This window comes from Pleurodeles waltl, chromosome 2_2 (assembly GCF_031143425.1).
Source record: "Pleurodeles waltl isolate 20211129_DDA chromosome 2_2, aPleWal1.hap1.20221129, whole genome shotgun sequence".
Classification (NCBI taxonomy): Eukaryota; Metazoa; Chordata; class Amphibia; order Caudata; family Salamandridae; genus Pleurodeles; species Pleurodeles waltl.
In genome coordinates this window covers 195,031,350-195,054,229 of record NC_090439.1, presented here as the reverse complement: position 1 = coordinate 195,054,229, position 22,880 = coordinate 195,031,350, and the positions used below count along the sequence as shown (strand labels likewise).

General features: G+C 47.9%; 1 protein-coding gene across 2 annotated transcripts in view; it reads right to left on the bottom strand.

Annotated features, from left to right (window-relative positions):
- TEX10 (testis expressed 10) overlaps positions 1 to 22,880 on the bottom strand; it is a 646,375-nt gene that overhangs the window by 458,099 nt on the left and 165,396 nt on the right. For both annotated transcript variants that reach the window (XM_069219626.1, XM_069219625.1), the window contains exon 6: positions 21,320 to 21,458. In XM_069219626.1, the coding sequence (XP_069075727.1) occupies positions 21,320 to 21,458 (139 nt within the window). The remainder of the gene's footprint in view (positions 1 to 21,319; positions 21,459 to 22,880) is intronic.

The following is a 22,880-nucleotide window of genomic DNA, read 5'->3' as shown; positions in this document are numbered from 1 at the left end:
AGCATGTTTGTGGGGAAGAAGTCCCACAAGGTGATAAATTACAGTTGGGATTTTTCACTCACTAAAGTAGGATTCACTGGAGCACGCTGTATATGATTCAAAGATAAAATCATTTGTGATATGCTACTGTTTATGAACCGTTACAAGCCTTGACAAAGTCGTAGGGTGAAAGCCCAAGACAAAACACGTGTTGTCGGGCTGAGTCGAGTCTGAGATTTAGTGAAAAAGCAACATAAAAGAAGCAACAGCAAGAATTGGACTGTACCGACGTGTGCCTTTTTTCTTTATTTTATCTCCTTCCCTGCTGTTCCCAACCCAATAACCCATTCCCCCACTTGGCAATTCTTTAACTCTGTGCTATATAACTAGTGGAGTTTGGAGCTGCCAAAAGGTGGACATGTTGGGAACATGTGCAAGCCCCGAGGATCTGGTCTCCTTGACAGTAGTGTTAAGCATTTGTTGTACACACACAGGCAATAAATGAGGAACACACACTCAAAGACTTAACTCCAGGCCAATAGTTTTTATATAGAAAAATATATTTTCTTAATTTATTTTTAGAACCACATGTTCAAGATTTGAAGTAAATACATAAAACGAAGGTACTCCACACAGATAAGTTAGGAACTTTGAATTAGAGCAATAACATATACAGTTTTTGTTAAAATGGCAATAAGCTATTTTAAAAGTAGACAGTGCAAAAATCAACAGTTCCTGGGGGAGGTAAGTATTGGTTACATTGTGAGGTAAGTAAGACACTTACAAGTCTCAGTTCCTGAGCATAGGCAGCCTACCGTTGGGGGTTCAAGGCAACCCCAAAGTTACCACACCAGCAGCTCAGGGCCGGTCAGGTGCAGTGGTCAAAGAGGTGCCCAAAACACATAGGCGCCTATGGAGAACAGGGGTGCTCTGGTTCCAGTCTGCCAGCAGGTGAGTACCCGAGTCCTCGGGGGCAGACCAGGGAGGGGGGTTTTGTAGAGCACTGGGTGGGGGACACAAGTAGGCACACAAAACACACCCTCAGCGGCACAGGGGCGGCCGGGTGCAGTGTGCAAAGCAGGCGTTGGGTTTTGTATAGGTTTCAATGGAGGGACCCGGGGGTCCCTCTAGCGGTGCAGGCAGGGCACAAGGGGGCTTCTCGGGCCAGCCACCACCTGGGCTAGGCAGAGGGTCGCCTGGGGTCACTCCTGCACTGAAGTTCGGTTCCTTCTGGTCCTGGGGGCTGCGGGTGCAGTGCTTGGTCTAGGCATCGGGTCCCTTGTTAGAGGCAGTCGCGGTCAGGGGAAGCCTATAGATTCTCTCTGAAGGTGTCGCTGGGGCGGTCCAGGGGGTCGTCTCGGGCTACTCACGGGATCACAGCCGCCGGGGTGTCCTCCCTGTGGTGTTAGTTCTCTGGATCTTGAGTCGGGGCATCGGGTGCAGAGTGTGAAGTCTGACGCTTCTGGCAGGAAGAGTGAGGTCTTTGACATTGTAGAAAAGTTGCACGTTTGTTGCTGCTTGTTGAGCAGAGCCGCTGCTCACGGGAGATTCTTGGTCCTGGGATTCACGGCAGTCCTCTGAGGCTTCAGAGGTCGCTGGTCCCTGTTGCTTGCGTCGCTGGTTGCAGGTTTTCGAGTCAGGAGACAGGCCGGTAGGGCTGTGGCCAAAGCAGTTGTCATCTTCCATCGTCTCTGCAGGCTTGTAGGTCAGCAGTCCTTCTTGGATTCAGGTTGCAGGAATCCGATTTCCTGGGTTCTGGGGTGCCCCTAAATACTAAATTTAGGGGTGTGTTTAGGTCTGGGAGGGCAGTAGTCAAAGGCTACTATCCTGGAGGGTGGCTACACCCTCTTTCTTCCTCCTCCCTGTGGGGAGGGTGGCACATCCCTAATCCTATTGGGGGAATCCTCCAAAACTAAAATGGAGGATTTCTAAAGGCGGGGGTCACCTCAGTTCAGGGCACCTTAGGGGCTGTCCTGCCTGGTGGGTGACTCCTCCTTGTTTTTCTCATTATCTCCTCCAGCCTTGCAGCCACAAGTGGGGGCAGTGGCCAGAGGGGCGGGCATCTCCACTAGCTGGGATGCCATGTGGCGCTGTAACAAAAGGGGTGAGCCTTTGAGGCTCACCGCCAGGTGTTACAGTTCCTGCAGGGGGAGGTGAGAAGCACCTCCACCCACTACAGGCTTTGTCCCTGGCCACAGAGTGACTAAGGCACTCTCCCCATGTGGCCAGCAACTCATCTGGTTGTGGCAGGCTGGCAGAAACTGGTCAGCCCCACACTAGAAGTTGGATTGGTATTCAGGGGGCATCTCTAAGATGCCATCTGAGTGCATTTTACAATAAATTCCACAGTGGCATCAGTGTGCATTTATTGTGCTGAGAAGTTTGATACCAAATATCCCAGACTTCAGTGTAGTCATTATGGAACTGTGGAGTTCGTGTTTGACAAACTCCCAGACCATATACTCTTATGGCTACCCTGCACTTACAATGTCTAAGGTTTTGCTTAGATACTGTAGGGGCATAGTGCTCATGCACATATGCCCGCACCTGTGGTATAGTGCACCCAGTCTTAGGGCTGTAAGGCCTGCTAGAGGGGTGACTTACCTATGCCACAGGCAGTGTGAGGTTGGCATGGCACTCCGAGGGAAGTGACATGTCGACTTAGTAATTTTCTCCCCACCGGCACACACACACTGAGGCAGTGTGCATGTGCTGATTGAGGGGTCCCCAGGGTGGCATAAGACATGCTGCAGCCCTTAGAGACCTTCCCTGGCATCAGGGCCCTTGGTACCAGGGCTACCATTTACAAGGGACTTGTCTGAGTGCCAGGTCTGTGCCAATTGTGGAAGCAAAGGTACAGTTTAGGGAAAGAACACTGGTGCTGGGGCCTGGTTAGCAGGGTCCCAGCACACTTTCAATCATAACTTGGCATCAGCCAAAGGCAAAAAGTCAGGGGGGTAGCCAAGGAGGAAAACTGGGAAGTTTGGTATCAAACTTCTCAGCACAATAAATGCACACTGATGCCAGTGTGCAATTTATGGTAAAATACACCCAGATGGCATCTTAGAGATGCCCCCTGAATACCAATCCAACTTCTAGTGTAGACTGACTAGTTTCTGCCAGCCTGCCACACACCAGACATGTTGCTGGCCACATGGGGAGAGTGCCTTTGTCACTCTGTGGCCAGGAACAAAGCCTGTACTGGGTGGAGGTGCTTCTCACCTCCCCCTGCAGGAACTGTAACACCTGATCCTCAAAGGCTCACCCCTTTTGTTACAGCGCCACAGGGCATCCCAGCTAGTGGAGATGCCCGCCCCTCCGGCCACTGCCCCCACTTTTGGCGGCAAGGCTGGAGGAGATCATTAGAAAAACAAGGAGGAGTCACCCACTAGTCAGGACAGCCCCTAAGGTGTCCTGAGCTGAGGTGACCCTTACCTTTAGAAATCCTCCATCTTGTGAGTGGAGGATTCCCCCAATAGAATTAGGGATGTGCCCCCCTCGCCACAGGAAGGAGGCACAAAGAGGGTGTAGCCACCCTCCAGGACAGTAGCCATTGGCTACTGCTCTCCCAGACCTAAAAACACCCGTAAATTCAGTATTTAGGGGCTTCCCAGAACCTAGGAAACTAGATTCCTGCAACCTTAACAAGAAGGAGGACTGCTGACCTGAAGCCCTGCAGTGAAGACGGAGATGGCCCCAGCCCTACCGGCCTGTTTCCAAACTTCAAAGAAAACTGCAACAGCGATGCATCCAACCGGTACCAGAGACCTCTGAAGCCTCAGAGGACTGCCCTGCACCCAAGGACCAAGAAACTCCAGTGAACAGCGGCCCTGTTTAACAACCTGCAACTTTCCTGCAACAAAGAAATAACTTTAAAGACTTCACGTTTCCCGCCAGAAGCGTGAGACTTTCCACTCTGCACCCGACGCCCCCGGCTCGACCTGCGGAAAACCAACACTACAGGGAGGACTGCAAGCCCGTGAGTAGCCAGAGACAACCCTGCCTGAGCCCCCACAGCGATCTCTGCAGAGGAAATCCAGAGCCTCCAACTGACCGCGACTGCCTGTAACAAGGGACCCGATGCCTGGAACCAACACTGCACCCGCAGCCCCCAGGACCTGAAGGAACCGAACTCCAGTGCAGGAGCGACCCCCAGGCGACCCTCTGCCTAGCCCAGGTGGTGGCTACCCCGAGGAGCCCCCCCGTGCCTGCCTGCATCGTTGAAGTGACCCCCGGGTCCCTCCATTACTTTCTATCTAAAACCTGACACCGGTTTGCACACTGCACCCGGCCGCCCCTGTGCCGCTGAGGGTGTACTTTCTGTGCCTTCTTGTGTCCCCCCGGTACCCTACAAAAAACCCCTGGTGTGCCCCAGAGGACGCGTGTACTTACCTGCTGGCTGGAACCAGGGCACCCCTGTTCTCCATTGAAGCCTATGTGTTTTGGGCACCTCTTTGACCTCTGCACCTGACCAGCCCTGAGCTGCTGGTGTGGTAACTTTGGGGTTGCCTTGAACCCCCAACGGTGGGCTACCTTGGCCCCAACTTTGAGACTTGTGTTTTATTTACCTGCAAAACTAAACTTTACTTACCTCCCCCAGGAACTGTTGATTTTTGCAGTGTCCACTTTTAAAATAGTTTATTGCCATTTTAACAAAAACTGTATATGTTATTGCTCTAATTCAAAGTTCCTAACTTATCTGTGTGGAGTACCTTCCGTCTTATGTATTTACTTCAAATCTTGAACTTGTGGTTCTACAAATAAATTAAGAAAATATATTTTTCTATATAAAAACCTATTGGCCTGGAGTAAGTCTGAGTGTGTGTTCCTCATTTATAGCCTGTTTGGGTACAACAAATGCTTAACACTACCCTCTGATAAGCCTACTGCTCGACCACACTACCACAAAATAGAGCATTAGAATTATCTCTTTTTGCCACTATCTTACCTCTAAGGGGAACCCTTGGACCCTGTGCACACTATTTATTACTTTGAAATAGTATATATAGAGCCAGCTTCCTACACCACCATACCATAAGTTGCTCCCTCCGCCGTAGCCACGGTAGGAGGAGACAGCATGCCAGCACCAGGAGAAGTATCCAGACCACTTCACCCAATTCGTGAGCCCAGTCCATAGCAGGGTCATCGTGGTATTCATAAGGATCCAGGGACCACTCCAATTCCTCCCCATATTCGTACCCATAAGAAAAAGGGTCAGAATCCGACTTGGGGCGAATAAGCCCCATTGAAGCCAAAGGCGGCATCTGCCGACGCCGCTCCGACTGAGTTGTCGGAGATAAGAATTGGGTCTACGTCGATAGTGGGCACCACCGACATCGGAGGGTCGATAATCGACCCGGCGCCAGGGAAGGTCTCAAGGGTGCAACCGGCGCTGGAGGGGATCCGTGCACGATTTCGGAGGTGACCTCGGTGGCTGCCGGCGCGGATCCCGAAGGCCCCTCAGCCAAACCCCTTGGGCCCGAAGGCACCGTATCGGGGTCTGACCGCCCAAATATGAGGCACATGGCCTCATAAAGCTCTTTAAACTGGTCGGGGGTTGCTCCAGCTCCGGGAAACTCAGGGAAGCACAGAGCCAACCCAGACGCAGGCTCCGAGGACAGAGGCCTAGTGCGTGGACGCTCTTCCCGCATCGCGTCGGCCGAGCGATGGTACTTCGACTTCTTTTTCTTACCTTGACCTGAGGATTTAGAAGAAGACCAGTGGTGAAGACTCCGTGACTCATCTCGAGACTTTCCTCTCGACCTATGCGGAGTTGAGTGCTGGACCGCCATTAGTTTTAGGGACAACTCCCTCAAAGCCTTCGGGTGCATGGGCCAGCACTCGGAGCACGACTTCGGGTCGTGGTCGCGCTCGAGACACCACAGACAAACCCGATGAGGTTCCGTCACCGACATCGTCCGAGGACAGTCCTCGCATGACTTGAACCCGGTCATTGGGGAGAATCTTTATGCGCGAATGTTTCACAGAAAAAAGTCTACAAAACGGTCAAATTCGGCCCAAAAATAGCTAAGGTATGGCTTCACCTGATCAGCACGTGCCACGGAAAGAAAAGAACTGACGTCACTGCGCGAGGACCGCGTCTATATACTACTCCCGCCGTCATCACGGCGACCATGATGCCAACGACGCCCGCGGAGTCGACCAACACCACCTGCCGAAAAGCAAGGGAATTGCTCGAAGAAAAATCTCTGGATCCAGTCTGACGCCTGGGGGAAGTTCTAAGGTAAGGAATCTGCAACTAGAAGTCTCTTTCAAATTCATGGTTTCTTTAACAGGAATATTATACTTATTTATTCATCGAATGTGGCAGGGATTGCTGAAAGGAAAATAAATTGCCTCAAATCTCACAACCCAGCCGGAGATTTGGCTATCAGACGCTCTAACTCTTATATCTGTTTAATTGCCTCACAGTACTAACAAACAGAGATCATGCTAAAGGGGTGCCTGGCAATACTACTCTTCACTGAGTTTGATTGGGAGGCTTAAAAAAGTTGCTCAAAAACAACTGCCTTCAATGTCTAAAGCTCTCAATCCCAAATCTGCCACAGACCTGAAATAATCCTCTTTTAGTCTGTAATGTATATGTGCCAACAGGCACCCAGAATAATAGCATTCACAAATAAATGTTTGCTACTATAAACAAAATAAGAGACAAAGAAAAAAATCCATTGACTTCTAATCACAGGGGACTTTAGTCTAAAACGTTCTAACACTTTGTGGGATCTTCATCAGCATTCTGAGCTTGAATAGAGCTGGAAAATACTGGAAGCCTTTGTCCCAAAACAAATCATGAGCGATAGTTGTGGCGCCCTTTTTTTGGGAAGAATTTAATCTGCTAGTAAGGATCCCTTTAAACTGTCGAAAATATCCTGCTACCCCAGCCGAAGTAACCAGATGGGGTGTGTCTAATCCTTCTATTATTCATTATATGGTTACTCTTTCGTTTGATAATGCATATCGATGTAATAAATATTCCTGAAAGTACAATGCACTTCTCTTCTCCTTGCTAAAATTATTGCCCAAAGTGTAAGTGAATAGTCACTGGAAATGAATTCTGGGACCTGTGGAAATTCATTAATATATGGAGAAGTTTTATCCCCAAAATCAAAAGGTTTCTGCCTTCTCAATTATTCAGAATGAGGCGCTGATGGATGATCTGATTTCCTCCTATAAATCCTTAAGTGGTTAAGCATTTACAAAACTAAAAACAAGACAAACGGAGGCCTCAATAAGGATGTGCATCAAAGGATCACACAGAAAGACATTTAGCAATAGAAATAAACAAGCTAATCTGTAAACAGTACCTATTTATATCTCCACTTCGCCAAAATGTCATATAATCACTGAAAGTGAAAAAGAAAAATGAATGAAGCTCCCTAAAACACAGACAGTTGGACTCATTTTGGACATCTCTCCAGCAGGCAGCAGAGAAAAATTCAAAGGACGTGTGGCTTATAAGTGCCCTCATCTCCTGCCTAAAACAGTGCTTGCCTGCAAGTGAGATAACATTGGAAACCTGGTCTGACTATATCAAGGAATTGAAAAAAACAAATAAGGTTGCCAATTCTCTTAAAGTGCAACTTCCCAAAATGCCTGAAATTGTCTTGTTTTCATCTTGGAACCAGATTTCAGGATATATTCAAAAGTCTAGAACTTCTGCCGCAATGGGGCTAGATTAAGATCAAATCCTGGTGCTATGAAATAACCCCGAACTCTGGGCAGAATTTCTGGCGCCCTTGTTTGAAATTTGTTGCCTTTTTTGCCACTGCATAAAAGAAATGAAGTTGACATGCCCCAGGAAATTGTCAAATTGCACTACCTGACGGAGTTGTGAAAATCTTTGCCATAAGTGTATTTGGTCACTTGGCGAATTGGCTACCAAATGCAAACATTACTCCCCTATCAGACAATGGTTCTACAGTTTTTATAAGATAAATACATTGTAAAGAATGGGACATTTTTATATGCAGCTGTTATTGACGTTCCCACTGCATTAAATTAAATAATTAGGCGGACTTTACAGCTGAAGTTAGCAACTCTATATATTCCTAGTGGTTTACTTTCATTGTTAGTGTCCCTTCACTCTTCTACATGTGTGTGTGTGTGTGTGTGTATTGGGGTCAGGGGGAGGAGAACCCCATTATGTTTTCCTTTCTAAAGGGAATGCTTTAGGTTTTACAGTTTTGATTCCATCAAGAAGACTTCAGGTGTGTCACGTTAGTGATAAATACACAATGTTGGCTTTCTACTTGTGCGGTAGTACACTGTGGGAAGGCAGGGTTAAGGGGCACAGACTTGGACAACTGAAGGCAATGGGCTGAAGCAGGGGCAACGCAAGCACATTGATGACACCATGCAGGCAGGACAGTGGCAGCACAATGTACCAGGTTCTCATTATCCTAATGAGACTACTGCATTTGGGCGGCAGAATCACCTGAATTGTGGGGTACGGAGTACAATTCCACACCATGTGACACCTGTCGGCCTAATCTGAGTTTTCCGGCCAACTAGCAGTGCCCTATCTCCACCCGAAAGTAGAGATGATTGTGGCAACCAGGCGCATGAGAGAGAGGACTCCTCAGGGGAATCGTGGCAATAGGATCTCATCCCTTTCTCTCAGTTACAGTAGTCTCACACAGGCAAAGACAAACAGAAGCAGAGTATAGTTCAATAAGGTTTATTGAAGTAACTTATCTTAGATAAAATGGCATGTATTGCAATAACTAGGATTATGAAACACAGTAGAAGCAAAATTGTGACAAGGAGTGTGAAACACAAAAACAATCCCACCACACTGTCACTAGGAATAACAAATCTGTTTCCTACCTAAGCTATGTTGGAGCACAGCATGATAAGCCCTAATCTGCCCTTCAGGTTTCCCCCCATATAGACCAAGGACTCAGCAGTCTAAGCAAGCAGCTGTAGCAAAGACACTCCGCGGTCAGAATGCAGTAGTCATCTGGCTGGAATCTCCCTCTAACATGTGTGGGACAGAGAAGTGTTTTTATAATAAAACAGTTGATGTTCTAAGAAAAGGTCCCCACGTAGGGATCTGTATGTTTCTGTGAATGTCAGAGACACAGAGTACCACGTTTGTTGGCAGCCCTATCTGACTACAGCCTTAAGGGAAAGCACAAAGTGAAATTAATGCTATGCTAAGAACGAAATACTTTCCTAGGTTAAACAACCACCAGATAGAGAAAATAAAACACCCCCCCAAATGTGGCTAATGCTAGAAAAATAAAGCAATGCTGAATAAAATGTAACTGGGCTAAAGTACACAATGGCAGGCCTAGTTTGCTAAAATAACATGTCTAAAACATAGCTAAACTAGCTATACAACAACATAGTGCAGGCGGGTGGGACAGTGGCAGAATACGGATCATGGAGGGGAGGGGAGGAGGAGCAAGCCAGCCAACCATTATAGACAGGAGAGAATGGCTGGGGCAGCACAACGACCCAAGGAAGACAGAAGGGTGGGGCAGTGGCAACTCCACAGACAATTAAGGGTGCAAGGGATGAGGTAGGAGCATGGACATGGATAATGGAGAGTAGGAGGAAGGTGTTGAGGATAGCACACTGACCACACAGGGAAAGCAGCAGGGGTAATGGCGGCAAAATAATCTACAAAGGGGAAGCAGGAGGGCAGTGGCAGCACAATATACCAAGGACGGCAAGAGAGAGGGAGCAGGGACATGTACACGGACAACGCACATGAGGTGGAAGGAGGAATGAGAATCAAGTTGACCAGGCAGGGCAGGCAGGTGGGGTAGTGGCATACCAACAGACCAAGGATGGATGAAGGATTATGATAGGGGCAGGGACTCTGAAAACTGAGGGCAAGGGCAACAGGATGACCAGCAGGATGGGCAGTGGCAGCACAATGGACTATGCAGTGCAAGTTAGTAGTGCAGTGGCAACACAACAGACCATGGCGGGCAAAGGGTGTAATAGAGGCATGAACTCAGACAATGAAGGGCAAGACGGAGAGGACATAGGAAGTAAGCTGACCAGGGGAGGCGAAAGCTGGAGTGGCAGCATACTAGTCCATGCAGGGCAGGTGGAAGGAGTAACAGCAGCACAAAGGACCATGGAGTACAGGAAGGAGGGGTAGGGGCAGGCAGACAATGGAGGGAAGGAGGTCAGGGCAGGAGCAGCAAACTAATTCTACAATGCAGGCAGGAGGGGAAGTGGAAGCACAACACACAAGGACGGAGGGGATGGGGCATACTCAAGGACAATGGAGGGAAGATGGGTGGGGGCTAGGGGCAGCAAGCTGGCCACACTGGGCAAGTGGGAGGGGCAGGGGCAGCAGAAAGGACCACCTACGGTGGGCAAGAGGATTAGAAAGAGCACAACGGACCATGGTAAACAAGAGGGGAGGACAGGGTCATGCAAAAAAGGCCCATGGTGGACTGAAGTGAGGGTGCAGGGGCTTGACTCCAACAACAGAGGGCAGGAGCAGAGGCAGCAATCGGACCATGCAGGACAGGTAGAAGCAGCAGTGGCAGCACAACTTACCACACTCGTCAGGGAGGAGGGGCAATGGCAGAACAACGGACCATGGGGTTTAGGAGGGAGGAACAGCACAATGGAGAGCAAGAAGGAGGATGGAAGGGAGGGGTAGGAAATAAGCCTCGATAGGTGTGAGAAGGTAGCCTCTTTCTAGCCTTGTTACCCCCACTTTTGGCCTGTTTGTGAGTGTATGTCAGGGTGTTTGTCACTGTTTTCACTGTCTCACTGGGATCCTGATAGCCAGGCCTCAGTGCTCATAGTGAAAACACTATGTTTTCAGTATGGTTGTTATGTGTCACTGGGATCCTGCTGGTCAGGACCCCAGTGCTCATAGGTTTGTGGCCTATATGTATGTGTCACTGGGACCCTGTCACACAGGGCCCCAGTGCTCATAGGTGTGCATGTATATGTTCCCTGTGTGGTGCCTAACTGTCTCACTGAGGCTCTGCTAACCAGAACCTCAGTGGTTATGCTCTCTCATTACTTTCAAATTGTCACTAACAGGCTAGTGACCAATTTTACCAATTTACATTGGCTTACTGGAACACCCTTATAATTCCCTAGTATATGGTACTGAGGTACCCAGGGTATTGGGGTTCCAGGAGATCCCTATGGGCTGCAGCATTTCTTTTGCCACCCATAGGGAGCTCTGACAATTCTTACACAGGCCTGCCACTGCAGCCTGAGTGAAATAACGTCCACGTTATTTCACAGCCATTTTACACTGCACTTAAGTAACTTATAAGTCACCTATATGTCTAACCTTTACCTGGTAAAGGTTAGGTGCAAAGTTACTTAGTGTGAGGGCACCCTGGCACTAGCCAAGGTGCCCCCACATTGTTCAGAGCCAATTCACTGAACTTTGTGAGTGCGGGGACACCATTACACGCGTGCACTACATATAGGTCACTACCTATATGTAGCTTCACCATGGTAACTCCGAATATGGCCATGTAACATGTCTATGATCAGGGAATTGCCCCCTCTATGCCATCCTGGCATTGTTGGTACAATTCCATGATCCCAGTGGTCTGTAGCACAGACCCTGCTACTGCCAGACTGCCCTTCCTGGGGTTTCTCTGCAGCTGCTGCTGCTGCCAACCCCTCAGACAGGCAGCTGCCCTCCTGGGGTCCAGCCAGGCCTGGCCCAGGATGGCAGAACAAAGAACTTCCTCTGAGAGAGGGTGTGACACCCTCTCCCTTTGGAAAATGGTGTGAAGGCAGGGGAGGAGTAGCCTCCCCCAGCCTCTGGAAATGCTTTGTTGGGCACAGATGTGCCCAATTCTGCATAAGCCAGTCTACACCGGTTCAGGGACCCCTTAGCCCCTGCTCTGGCGCGAAACTGGACAAAGGAAAGGGGAGTGACCACTCCCCTGACCTGCACCTCCCCTGGGAGGTGTCCAGAGCTCCTCCAGTGTGCTCCAGACCTCTGCCATCTTGGAAACAGAGGTGCTGCTGGCACACTGGACTGCTCTGAGTGGCCAGTGCCACCAGGTGACGTCAGAGACTCCTTGTGATAGGCTCCTTCAGGTGTTAGTAGCCTTTCCTCTCTCCTAGGTAGCCAAACCCTCTTTTCTGGCTATTTAGGGTCTCTGTCTCTGGGGAAACTTCAGATAACGAATGCATGAGCTCAGCCGAGTTCCTCTGCATCTCCCTCTTCACCTTCTGATAAGGAATCGACCGCTGACCGCGCTGGAAGCCTGCAAACCTGCAACATAGTAGCAAAGACGACTACTGCAACTCTGTAACGCTGATCCTGCCGCCTTCTCGACTGTTTTCCTGCTTGTGCATGCTGTGGGGGTAGCCTGCCTCCTCTCTGCACCAGAAGCTCCGAAGAAATCTCCCGTGGGTCGACGGAATCTTCCCCCTGCAACCGCAGGCACCAAAAAGCTGCATTACCGGTCCCTTGGGTCTCCTCTCAGCACGAAGAGCGAGGTCCCTCGAATCCAGCGACACCGTCCAAGTGACCCCCACAGTCCAGTGACTCTTCAGCCCAAGTTTGGTGGAGGTAAGTCCTTGCCTCACCTCGCTGGGCTGCATTGCTGGGAACCGCGACTTTGCAAGCTTCTCCGGCCCCTGTGCACTTCCGGCGGAAATCCTGTGTGCACAGCCAAGCCTGGGTCCACGGCACTCTAACCTGCATTGCACGACTTTCTAAGTTGGTCTCCGGCGACGTGGGACTCCTTTGTGCAACTTCGGCGAGCACCGTTTCACGCATCCTCGTAGTGCCTGTTTCTGGCACTTCTCCGGGTGCTACCTGCTTCAGTGAGGGCTCTTTGTCTTGCTCGACGTCCCCTCTCTCTGCAGGTCCAATTTGCGACCTCCTGGTCCCTCCTGGGCCCCAGCAGCGTCCAAAAACGCCAAACGCACGATTTGCGTGTAGCAAGGCTTGTTGGCGTCCATCCGGCGGGAAAACACTTCTGCACGACTCTCCAAGGCGTGGGGGATCCATCCTCCAAAGGGGAAGTCTCTAGCCCTTGTCGTTCCTGCAGTATTCACAGTTCTTCAGCCTAGTAAGAGCTTCTTTGCACCAACCGCTGGCATTTCTTGGGCATCTGCCCATCTCCGAGCTGCTTGTGACTTTTGGACTTGGTCCCCTTGTTCCACAGGTACCCTCAGACAGGAATCCATCGTTGTTGCATTGCTGATTTGTGTTTTCCTTGCATTCTCCCTCTAACACAACTATTTTGTCCTTAGGGGAACTTTGGTGCACTTTGCACTCACTTTTCAGGGTCTTGGGGTGGGTTATTTTGCTAACTCTCACTATTTTCTAATAGTCCCAGCGACCCTCTACAAGGTCACATAGGTTTGGGGTCCATTCGTGGTTCGCATTCCACTTCTGGAGTATATGGTTTGTGTTGCCCCTATCCCTATGTTTCCCCATTGCATCCTATTGTAACTATACATTGTTTGCACTGTTTTCTAAGACTATACTGCATATTTTTGCTATTGTGTATATATATCTTGTGTATATTTCCTATCCTCTCACTGAGGGTACACTCTAAGATACTTTGGCTTTTTGTCATAAAAATAAAGTACCTTTATTTTTAGTATAACTGTGTATTGTGTTTTCTTATGATATTGTGCATATGACACTAAGTGGTACTGTAGTAGCTTCACACGTCTCCTAGTTCAGCCTGAGCTGCTTTGCTAAGCTACCATTATCTATCAGCCTAAGCTGCTAGACACCCTATACACTAATAAGGGATAACTGGGCCTGGTGCAAGGTGCAAGTACCCCTTGGTACTCACTACAAGCCAGTCCAGCCTCCTACATTGGTTGTGCAGCGGTGGGATAAGTGCTTGAGACTACTTACCACTCTTGTCATTGTACTTTTCATAAGAGAAAAATATACAAAACAAGGTCAGTGTATATACACATAGCCAAAAAGTTTTGCATTTCCTCTTTTCACTCTTTTCTAAGTGCTGAAAAGTACTTCTAAACTTTCAAAAAGTTCTTAAAAGTTTAAAAAGTTTTTTTTCTGTCTTTCCAAAAAGTTCTGAAAACTTTTTTCTCTTTTTCTATCACTTTAACTCTCTCAAAAAAATGTCTGGCACAGGCCAAAATGTTGAACTGTCCAAACTTGCATATGATCACCTTAGCTGGAAAGGAGCAAGGAGTCTCTGCATAGAGAGAGGTTTGAGTGTAGGGAAGAATCCTTCCTTAGAACTGTTAATTAATATGCTTAGAGTACAGGATAAGGCCATAAGTGCCCAATCTGTAGAAAAAGTAGCTAATGGTTCTCAATCTGATCCAGGGACTCCCCCAGGAAAAGGTTCAGGAAAGAAACTTCTCAGCCTGCCCATTACTAGACAGTCTAGCATAGTTGGTACAGAGGTTGAATCACACCATACTAATGGTGTGCTCTCACATTATACTGGTAGCCAAGCTGTTAGGGTGCCCTCTGTAAGGGACAGGTCTCCTTCTGTTCATTCCCATCATACCTCTGTATCTAGAAATGTCCCTCCCACCCACCCTGATGACAGATTGTTAGAAAGGGAGCTCAATAGATTGAGAGTGGAACAAACCAGACTGAAGCTCAAGAAGCAACAGCTGGATTTGGATAGACAGTCTTTAGAATTAGAGAAGGAAAGACAGAAGTTGGGTTTAGATACCCATGGTGGCAGCAGCAGTATTCCCCATAGTCATCCTGCAAAAGAGCATGATTCCAGGAATCTGCACAAGATAGTTCCCCCTTACAAGGAGGGGGATGACATTAACAAGTGGTTTGCTGCACTTGAGAGGGCCTGTGCTGTACAGGATGTCCCTCAAAGGCAGTGGGCTGCTATCCTATGGCTATCATTCACTGGAAAAGGTAGGGATAGGCTCCTTACTGTAAAAGAAAATGATGCTAATAATTTCCAAGTTCTTAAGAATGCACTCCTGGATGGTTATGGCTTAACCACTGAACAGTACAGGATAAAGTTCAGAGAGACCAAAAAGGAGTCTTCACAAGACTGGGTTGATTTCATTGACCAGGCAGTGAAGGCCTTGGAGGGGTGGTTACATGGCAGTAAAGTTACTGATTATGAAAGCCTGTATAACACAATCCTGAGAGAGCATATACTTAATAATTGTGTGTCTGATTTGTTGCACCAGTACCTGGTAGACTCTGATCTGACCTCTCCCCAAGAATTGGGAAAGAAGGCAGACAAATGGGTCAGAACAAGGGTGAACAGAAAAGTTCATACAGGGGGTGACAAAGATGGCAATAAGAAGAAAGATGGTGAAAAATCTCAAGATAAGCATGGGGATAAGGGTAAAACCAAAGATCCCACTTCAAATCTTAAACACTCTTCAGAGGGTGGGGATAAAACAAATTCTTCCTCTTCTTCCCAACCTGCACACATTAAAAAGCCTTGGTGCTTTGTGTGTAAAAACAGAGGCCATAGGCCAGGGGATAAGTCCTGTCCAGGTAAACCCCCTGAGCCTACCACCACTAATACATCAAGCTCTAGTGCCCCTAGCAGTAGTGGTACTAGTGGTGGGACTGCTGGCAACAGTCAAGCAAAGGGTGTAGTTGGGTTCACTTATGGGTCCATAGTGGAAACTGATGTAATCAGTCCCAAGACAGTTTCTGTCACACCTAGTGGCATTGGCCTTGCCACACTGGCTGCTTGTCCCCTTACAATGGATAAGTACAGGCAGACAGTTTCAATAAATGGTGTTGAGGCCTTGGCCTACAGGGACACAGGTGCCAGTTTCACTTTGGTGACTGAAAACCTAGTGCCTCCTGAACAACACATCATTGGACAACAGTATAAGATTATTGATGTCCATAACTCCACTAAGTTTCTTCCCTTAGCTATAATTCAGTTTAGTTGGGGTGGAGTTACTGGCCCTAAGCAGGTGGTGGTATCACCTAGCTTACCTGTAGACTGTCTCTTAGGTAATGACCTAGAGGCCTCAGGTTGGGCTGATGTAGAGTTTTATGCCCATGCAGCCATGCTGGGCATCCCTGAGGAATTGTTCCCTCTCATTTCAAGTGAAATGAAAAAGCAAAGGAGAGAAGGCCTGAAAACTCAGGATCCCTCTCCATCAACAGGTAAAAAGGGTATCACAATATCCCCTAACCACCCTACCATTCAGGATACTATTCCTGTGGTGGGAGAAACCTCTCCTAGGGTGGCACCTGTTCCAAGGGAATCATCAGCTGGCAAAGCTGGACTCCCTGAGGTAGAAGTACCTCTCTGCGGGATAACTAACATTGGTGAGAAAAAGAGCACCATTTTAGTTAACATGGAGCATCCCTCCAACCCTCCCAGAGAAACTTTAGTGCAGAAACTCTGCACTGCCTCACAACACTTAGGACAGCATCCCTGCCCTAGTGTGGAGCTGATAGGACAGCATCCCTGCCCTGCTCCAACTCAAGAGAAACAGCATCCCTGTTCTCTCTTCCAGCCAGATGGACAAAGTTTTTGCCCAGCTATGGCTTTTCTGAGACAGCATCCCTGTCTGGCATTTCCATCACTACAAATAGGTTCAGTGGACAATTCCCACTGCTCTAAACTAAAACTTACTGATAGAAACTCTGAAAATACATCTTCACATTGTTGCTTAGCTAAAAAACTTCAAACAGGGTGGTTTACATCCCCACAGGGAAGTAACCATATAGTGGATGATAAAGGGAGTAACCAGTCTATTGCAGAGCTACTCTCTACTTATCACCACTTAGACAATAAAGTCTCAACTGGCCAAGGTTAGCCTTATTGTCCTTCGTTTGGGGGGGGGGGTTGTGTGAGAAGGTAGCCTCTTTCTAGCCTTGTTACCCCCACTTTTGGCCTGTTTGTGAGTGTATGTCAGGGTGTTTGTCACTGTTTTCACTGTCTCACTGGGATCCTGATAGCCAGGCCTCAGTGCTCATAGTGAAAACACTATGTTTTCAGTATGGTTGTTATGTGTCACTGGGATCCTGCTGGTCAGGACCCCAGTGCTCATAGGTTTGTGGCCTATATGTATGTGTCACTGGGACCCTGTCACACAGGGCCCCAGTGCTCATAGGTGTGCATGTATATGTTCCCTGTGTGGTGCCTAACTGTCTCACTGAGGCTCTGCTAACCAGAACCTCAGTGGTTATGCTCTCTCATTACTTTCAAATTGTCACTAACAGGCTAGTGACCAATTTTACCAATTTACATTGGCTTACTGGAACACCCTTATAATTCCCTAGTATATGGTACTGAGGTACCCAGGGTATTGGGGTTCCAGGAGATCCCTATGGGCTGCAGCATTTCTTTTGCCACCCATAGGGAGCTCTGACAATTCTTACACAGGCCTGCCACTGCAGCCTGAGTGAAATAACGTCCACGTTATTTCACAGCCATTTTACACTGCACTTAAGTAACTTATAAGTCACCTATATGTCTAACCTTTACCTGGTAAAGGTTAGGTGCAAAGTTACTTAGTGTGAGGGCACCCTGGCACTAGCCAAGGTGCCCCCACATTGTTCAGAGCCAATTCACTGAACTTTGTGAGTGCGGGGACACCTTTACACGCGTGCACTACATATAGGTCACTACCTATATGTAGCTTCACCATGGTAACTCCGAATATGCCCATGTAACATGTCTATGATCAGGGAATTGCCCCCTCTATGCCATCCTGGCATTGTTGGTACAATTCCATGATCCCAGTGGTCTGTAGCACAGACCCTGGTACTGCCAGACTGCCCTTCCTGGGGTTTCTCTGCAGCTGCTGCTGCTGCCAACCCCTCAGACAGGCAGCTGCCCTCCTGGGGTCCAGCCAGGCCTGGCCCAGGATGGCAGAACAAAGAACTTCCTCTGAGAGAGGGTGTGACACCCTCTCCCTTTGGAAAATGGTGTGAAGGCAGGGGAGGAGTAGCCTCCCCCAGCCTCTGGAAATGCTTTGTTGGGCACAGATGAGCCCAATTCTGCATAAGCCAGTCTACACCGGTTCAGGGACCCCTTAGCCCCTGCTCTGGCGCGAAACTGGACAAAGGAAAGGGGAGTGACCACTCCCCTGACCTGCACCTCCCCTGGGAGGTGTCCAGAGCTCCTCCAGTGTGCTCCAGACCTCTGCCATCTTGGAAACAGAGGTGCTGCTGGCACACTGGACTGCTCTGAGTGGCCAGTGCCACCAGGTGACGTCAGAGACTCCTTGTGATAGGCTCCTTCAGGTGTTAGTAGCCTTTCCTCTCTCCTAGGTAGCCAAACCCTCTTTTCTGGCTATTTAGGGTCTCTGTCTCTGGGGAAACTTCAGATAACGAATGCATGAGCTCAGCCGAGTTCCTCTGCATCTCCCTCTTCACCTTCTGATAAGGAATCGACCGCTGACCGCGCTGGAAGCCTGCAAACCTGCAACATAGTAGCAAAGACGACTACTGCAACTCTGTAACGCTGATCCTGCCGCCTTCTCGACTGTTTTCCTGCTTGTGCATGCTGTGGGGGTAGCCTGCCTCCTCTCTGCACCAGAAGCTCCGAAGAAATCTCCCGTGGGTCGACGGAATCTTCCCCCTGCAACCGCAGGCACCAAAAAGCTGCATTACCGGTCCCTTGGGTCTCCTCTCAGCACGAAGAGCGAGGTCCCTCGAATCCAGCGACACCGTCCAAGTGACCCCCACAGTCCAGTGACTCTTCAGCCCAAGTTTGGTGGAGGTAAGTCCTTGCCTCACCTCGCTGGGCTGCATTGCTGGGAACCGCGACTTTGCAAGCTTCTCCGGCCCCTGTGCACTTCCGGCGGAAATCCTGTGTGCACAGCCAAGCCTGGGTCCACGGCACTCTAACCTGCATTGCACGACTTTCTAAGTTGGTCTCCGGCGACGTGGGACTCCTTTGTGCAACTTCGGCGAGCACCGTTTCACGCATCCTCGTAGTGCCTGTTTCTGGCACTTCTCCGGGTGCTACCTGCTTCAGTGAGGGCTCTTTGTCTTGCTCGACGTCCCCTCTCTCTGCAGGTCCAATTTGCGACCTTCTGGTCCCTCCTGGGCCCCAGCAGCGTCCAAAAACGCCAAACGCACGATTTGCGTGTAGCAAGGCTTGTTGGCGTCCATCCGGCGGGAAAACACTTCTGCACGACTCTCCAAGGCGTGGGGGATCCATCCTCCAAAGGGGAAGTCTCTAGCCCTTGTCGTTCCTGCAGTATTCACAGTTCTTCAGCCTAGTAAGAGCTTCTTTGCACCAACCGCTGGCATTTCTTGGGCATCTGCCCATCTCCGAGCTGCTTGTGACTTTTGGACTTGGTCCCCTTGTTCCACAGGTACCCTCAGACAGGAATCCATCGTTGTTGCATTGCTGATTTGTGTTTTCCTTGCATTCTCCCTCTAACACGACTATTTTGTCCTTAGGGGAACTTTGGTGCACTTTGCACTCACTTTTCAGGGTCTTGGGGTGGGTTATTTTGCTAACTCTCACTATTTTCTAATAGTCCCAGCGACCCTCTACAAGGTCACATAGGTTTGGGGTCCATTCGTGGTTCGCATTCCACTTCTGGAGTATATGGTTTGTGTTGCCCCTATCCCTATGTTTCCCCATTGCATCCTATTGTAACTATACATTGTTTGCACTGTTTTCTAAGACTATACTGCATATTTTTGCTATTGTGTATATATATCTTGTGTATATTTCCTATCCTCTCACTGAGGGTACACTCTAAGATACTTTGGCATATTGTCATAAAAATAAAGTACCTTTATTTTTAGTATAACTGTGTATTGTGTTTTCTTATGATATTGTGCATATGACACTAAGTGGTACTGTAGTAGCTTCACACGTCTCCTAGTTCAGCCTGAGCTGCTTTGCTAAGCTACCATTATCTATCAGCCTAAGCTGCTAGACACCCTATACACTAATAAGGGATAACTGGGCCTGGTGCAAGGTGCAAGTACCCCTTGGTACTCACTACAAGCCAGTCCAGCCTCCTACAATAGGGGCAACAAATTGACTATGATGGGCAGGTCAGAGAGGAAGTGACAGTATAATGGACCATGCAGGGCTTGAGTGAGGGGGCAGGGGCAACAAGTTAACCAAGGAGGGCAAGCAGGAGAGGGAGTCTCAGCACATTAGTCCATAAAATGCCGAAGTGGGGCACAATAGACCACGCATAGCAGGAAGCAGAGGACAGGACACAGTATCAGAAGAAGGGGGGCATCTACACCATTATATAGAAAGCCCTACTACTTTAAGAGTTTATTTTTTTTTAAAATGTTAGTTTTTAACTAATTTCAACACCTAAATATACCATTACTTTACCAATTTTTTCAGTATATTTTCAGGTTTGATATTCCTTCATTAATTGTATTCTAGCTTAGAGTGGGCAATAAGGCAAATACTGCATAACATTGTCTTCCATGCCCTGTCATTACATCACATGAGGACTGCTTTCGATAGAGATAATTAAACTTTACTTGTAAGCTTACCTCCCATACAACTGACTAAGAACAGGTTACTTTTTAAGGGCCAGATGTAGCAATATTGCAAATTGCGAGTTGCAATTTGCGAGTCCGAGCGACTCGCAAATTGCAACTCGCAATTTGCAATGCAGAACGGTGTCTCAGACACCGTCTGCGACTCGCTATGGGGTCGCAAAGACCCACCTCATTAATATTAATGAGGTGGGTCGCAAATTGCGGCCCCATAGCGACTATGGGCACTCGCAGATATGGAGGCCTGCTGTAGTCAGCAGACCTCCATGTCCGTGACTGCTTCTAAATAAAGCAGTTTTTTTTTTTCAAGTGTAGCCCGTTTTCCTTAAAGGAAAACGAGCTGCACTTAAAAAAAAAAAAACTGAAACCTTTTGTTTCGGTATTTTTTCAGGGCAGGTAGTGGTCCCTGGGACCACTACCTGCCCTGAAAAAATATTTTGTGGTCCATTCACAAAGTGGAAGGGGCCCCATGGGGACCCCTTCCAATTTGCGAGTGGGTTACCATCCACTTCAAGTGGATGGTAACTGCGACTCCATTTGCGACCGCATACGCGGTCGCAAATGGAATTGCATACCACTGCGAGTCGCAAATAGGAAGGGAACATCCCTTCCTATTTGCGAGTCAGAAATGCATTTTGCGATTCGGTCCAGACTCGCAAAATGCATTTCTGCATAGGAAACTCCGATTTGCGACTCGCAAACAGCAATTTTTGCCGTTTGCGAATCACAAATTGTTTCCTACATCTGGCCCCAAATGATTTTCACAGAGCACTTCAGGACACACTGCAAACCGAAAACTGTTTCGGGCCTACTACTTTGCAAGAGCACAACATCTCTAATAAACTACTTAAACACACAAAACTCACACCTCAAGTGCAATATGGATTTTAAGAGAATTAAAATAAAATAGCAAATGGTTTTCACCTGCCCAAGAGGAGATTGAAATCTTCATCCCTTAGGTAGATTCTGCTGAAGAAATTTAATAACAGAGAACGAACAGGGAAAGCAAGATTCTTCTGCTGATACAGCATATATACAGCTCGAATTAGTCTCTCCGTTGACACTGCAAATGATACAAATAATAGAGGGTGTTTTATGCCAAGTCAAAATAGCACAGTGTGTCAGGTACATAAAAAGACAATGCCAAACATTTTGCATTACCTAAGCTATCAGCCACGGGTTTTGATACAATTGCCTGTTGGTGAATACAAATCTTCATATTTCAGGTGTTCCTTCGTATTAATTGAGCATAGGCAAATGCTAGGTCTGACCAATAGGCAAATATTAAAGGAGGAGTGGAGTGGGTGGGAGTGGTCAGAGAGTACACAATGGGGTAAGCCATAGGGCCCTTGCTACACTTTGGTGACCCCAAGCTCCTTTGCATGGAGCTCTTGGCTTAGTCTGCACAACAGTAGTGGAAACCTTAGTTCAAGTGACCATGGCTTCTGAGTATTCTGAACACACACCCAAGGGAACAAGAGAAAAGAGAAGAACATCTTCAGTCCAAAATATCATGGAGTCAATCACAAGGGGTAACATGCTGAGGAGGAGACGCAGGTCAGCAAGCGGTCTAGGGTTGAATACCTGTTGATGGCTGCCACTGGGAAGGGTCAAACCCTCTCCTGGAACATAAGAGGCCAAAGTGATAGTGACTGTAGTAAAAAACTGAGAAGTTTCCAAATCAGATTAACTCTTCTGGACAGGCAATTGGGGAAAACACAGTTGAACTTTATGCGGGTCAAAAACCTGTCCTATACTTGCAGAAGCCCAGCAACATTTAAAGAAGATTCATGAAAATGCTGTGAACATTGCAGTTGTAAGCTAAAACCCTGTAATGGATAAATGTATATTCTGAACTTTCCAGGGCCGGAGAAAGAAATGGACTGATCATTTATGCAACCTCTTTAAATAACGTCTTGGTGGATCACAAGGCTGACTAAATTAAGGTGCATAGTGCGTTTTGACTTCCCAATTGTAGAACCAGTGGAGTCTTTTATGATGGTGTGACAGTCAAAGTAGAGAAGTAGAGTTATGCTTGTAAATGGAGTATGTAATTGTCTTCAGGACGCGGTCTGTTAAAAATAAAAAAATAATGATTTAAAAAAATATATATCTTTCTGGAGGTGTTAGGGTCCTGATATATTTTCCGCTAGAAGTACATTTTCTGATTGAAGTAGCAGATTAAGAGGTGGAAATTTCAGTCCTTGCATATTAAATTTGCCTCGTTGGGCACAGAAACAAAGGTAGGGTAACCAGCTACACTTTGTATCGTTCACAAACAGGATGTACATGTGCTAGATATAGACCTTTCTGAAAAAAGAAGGTCCGGATAAAGACCATGAAGCACTGGTTTGTCTTGGGGGGAGGGGGCATGGCATCCATCCTCAGAAGGTCCCTTATGACTTTGAATGGTTTTCATTGGTACTGTTTTTCCTGTGCAACTAGTGCTTTGAAAGATTAGAGGAATTTATTTTTTAATATGGAG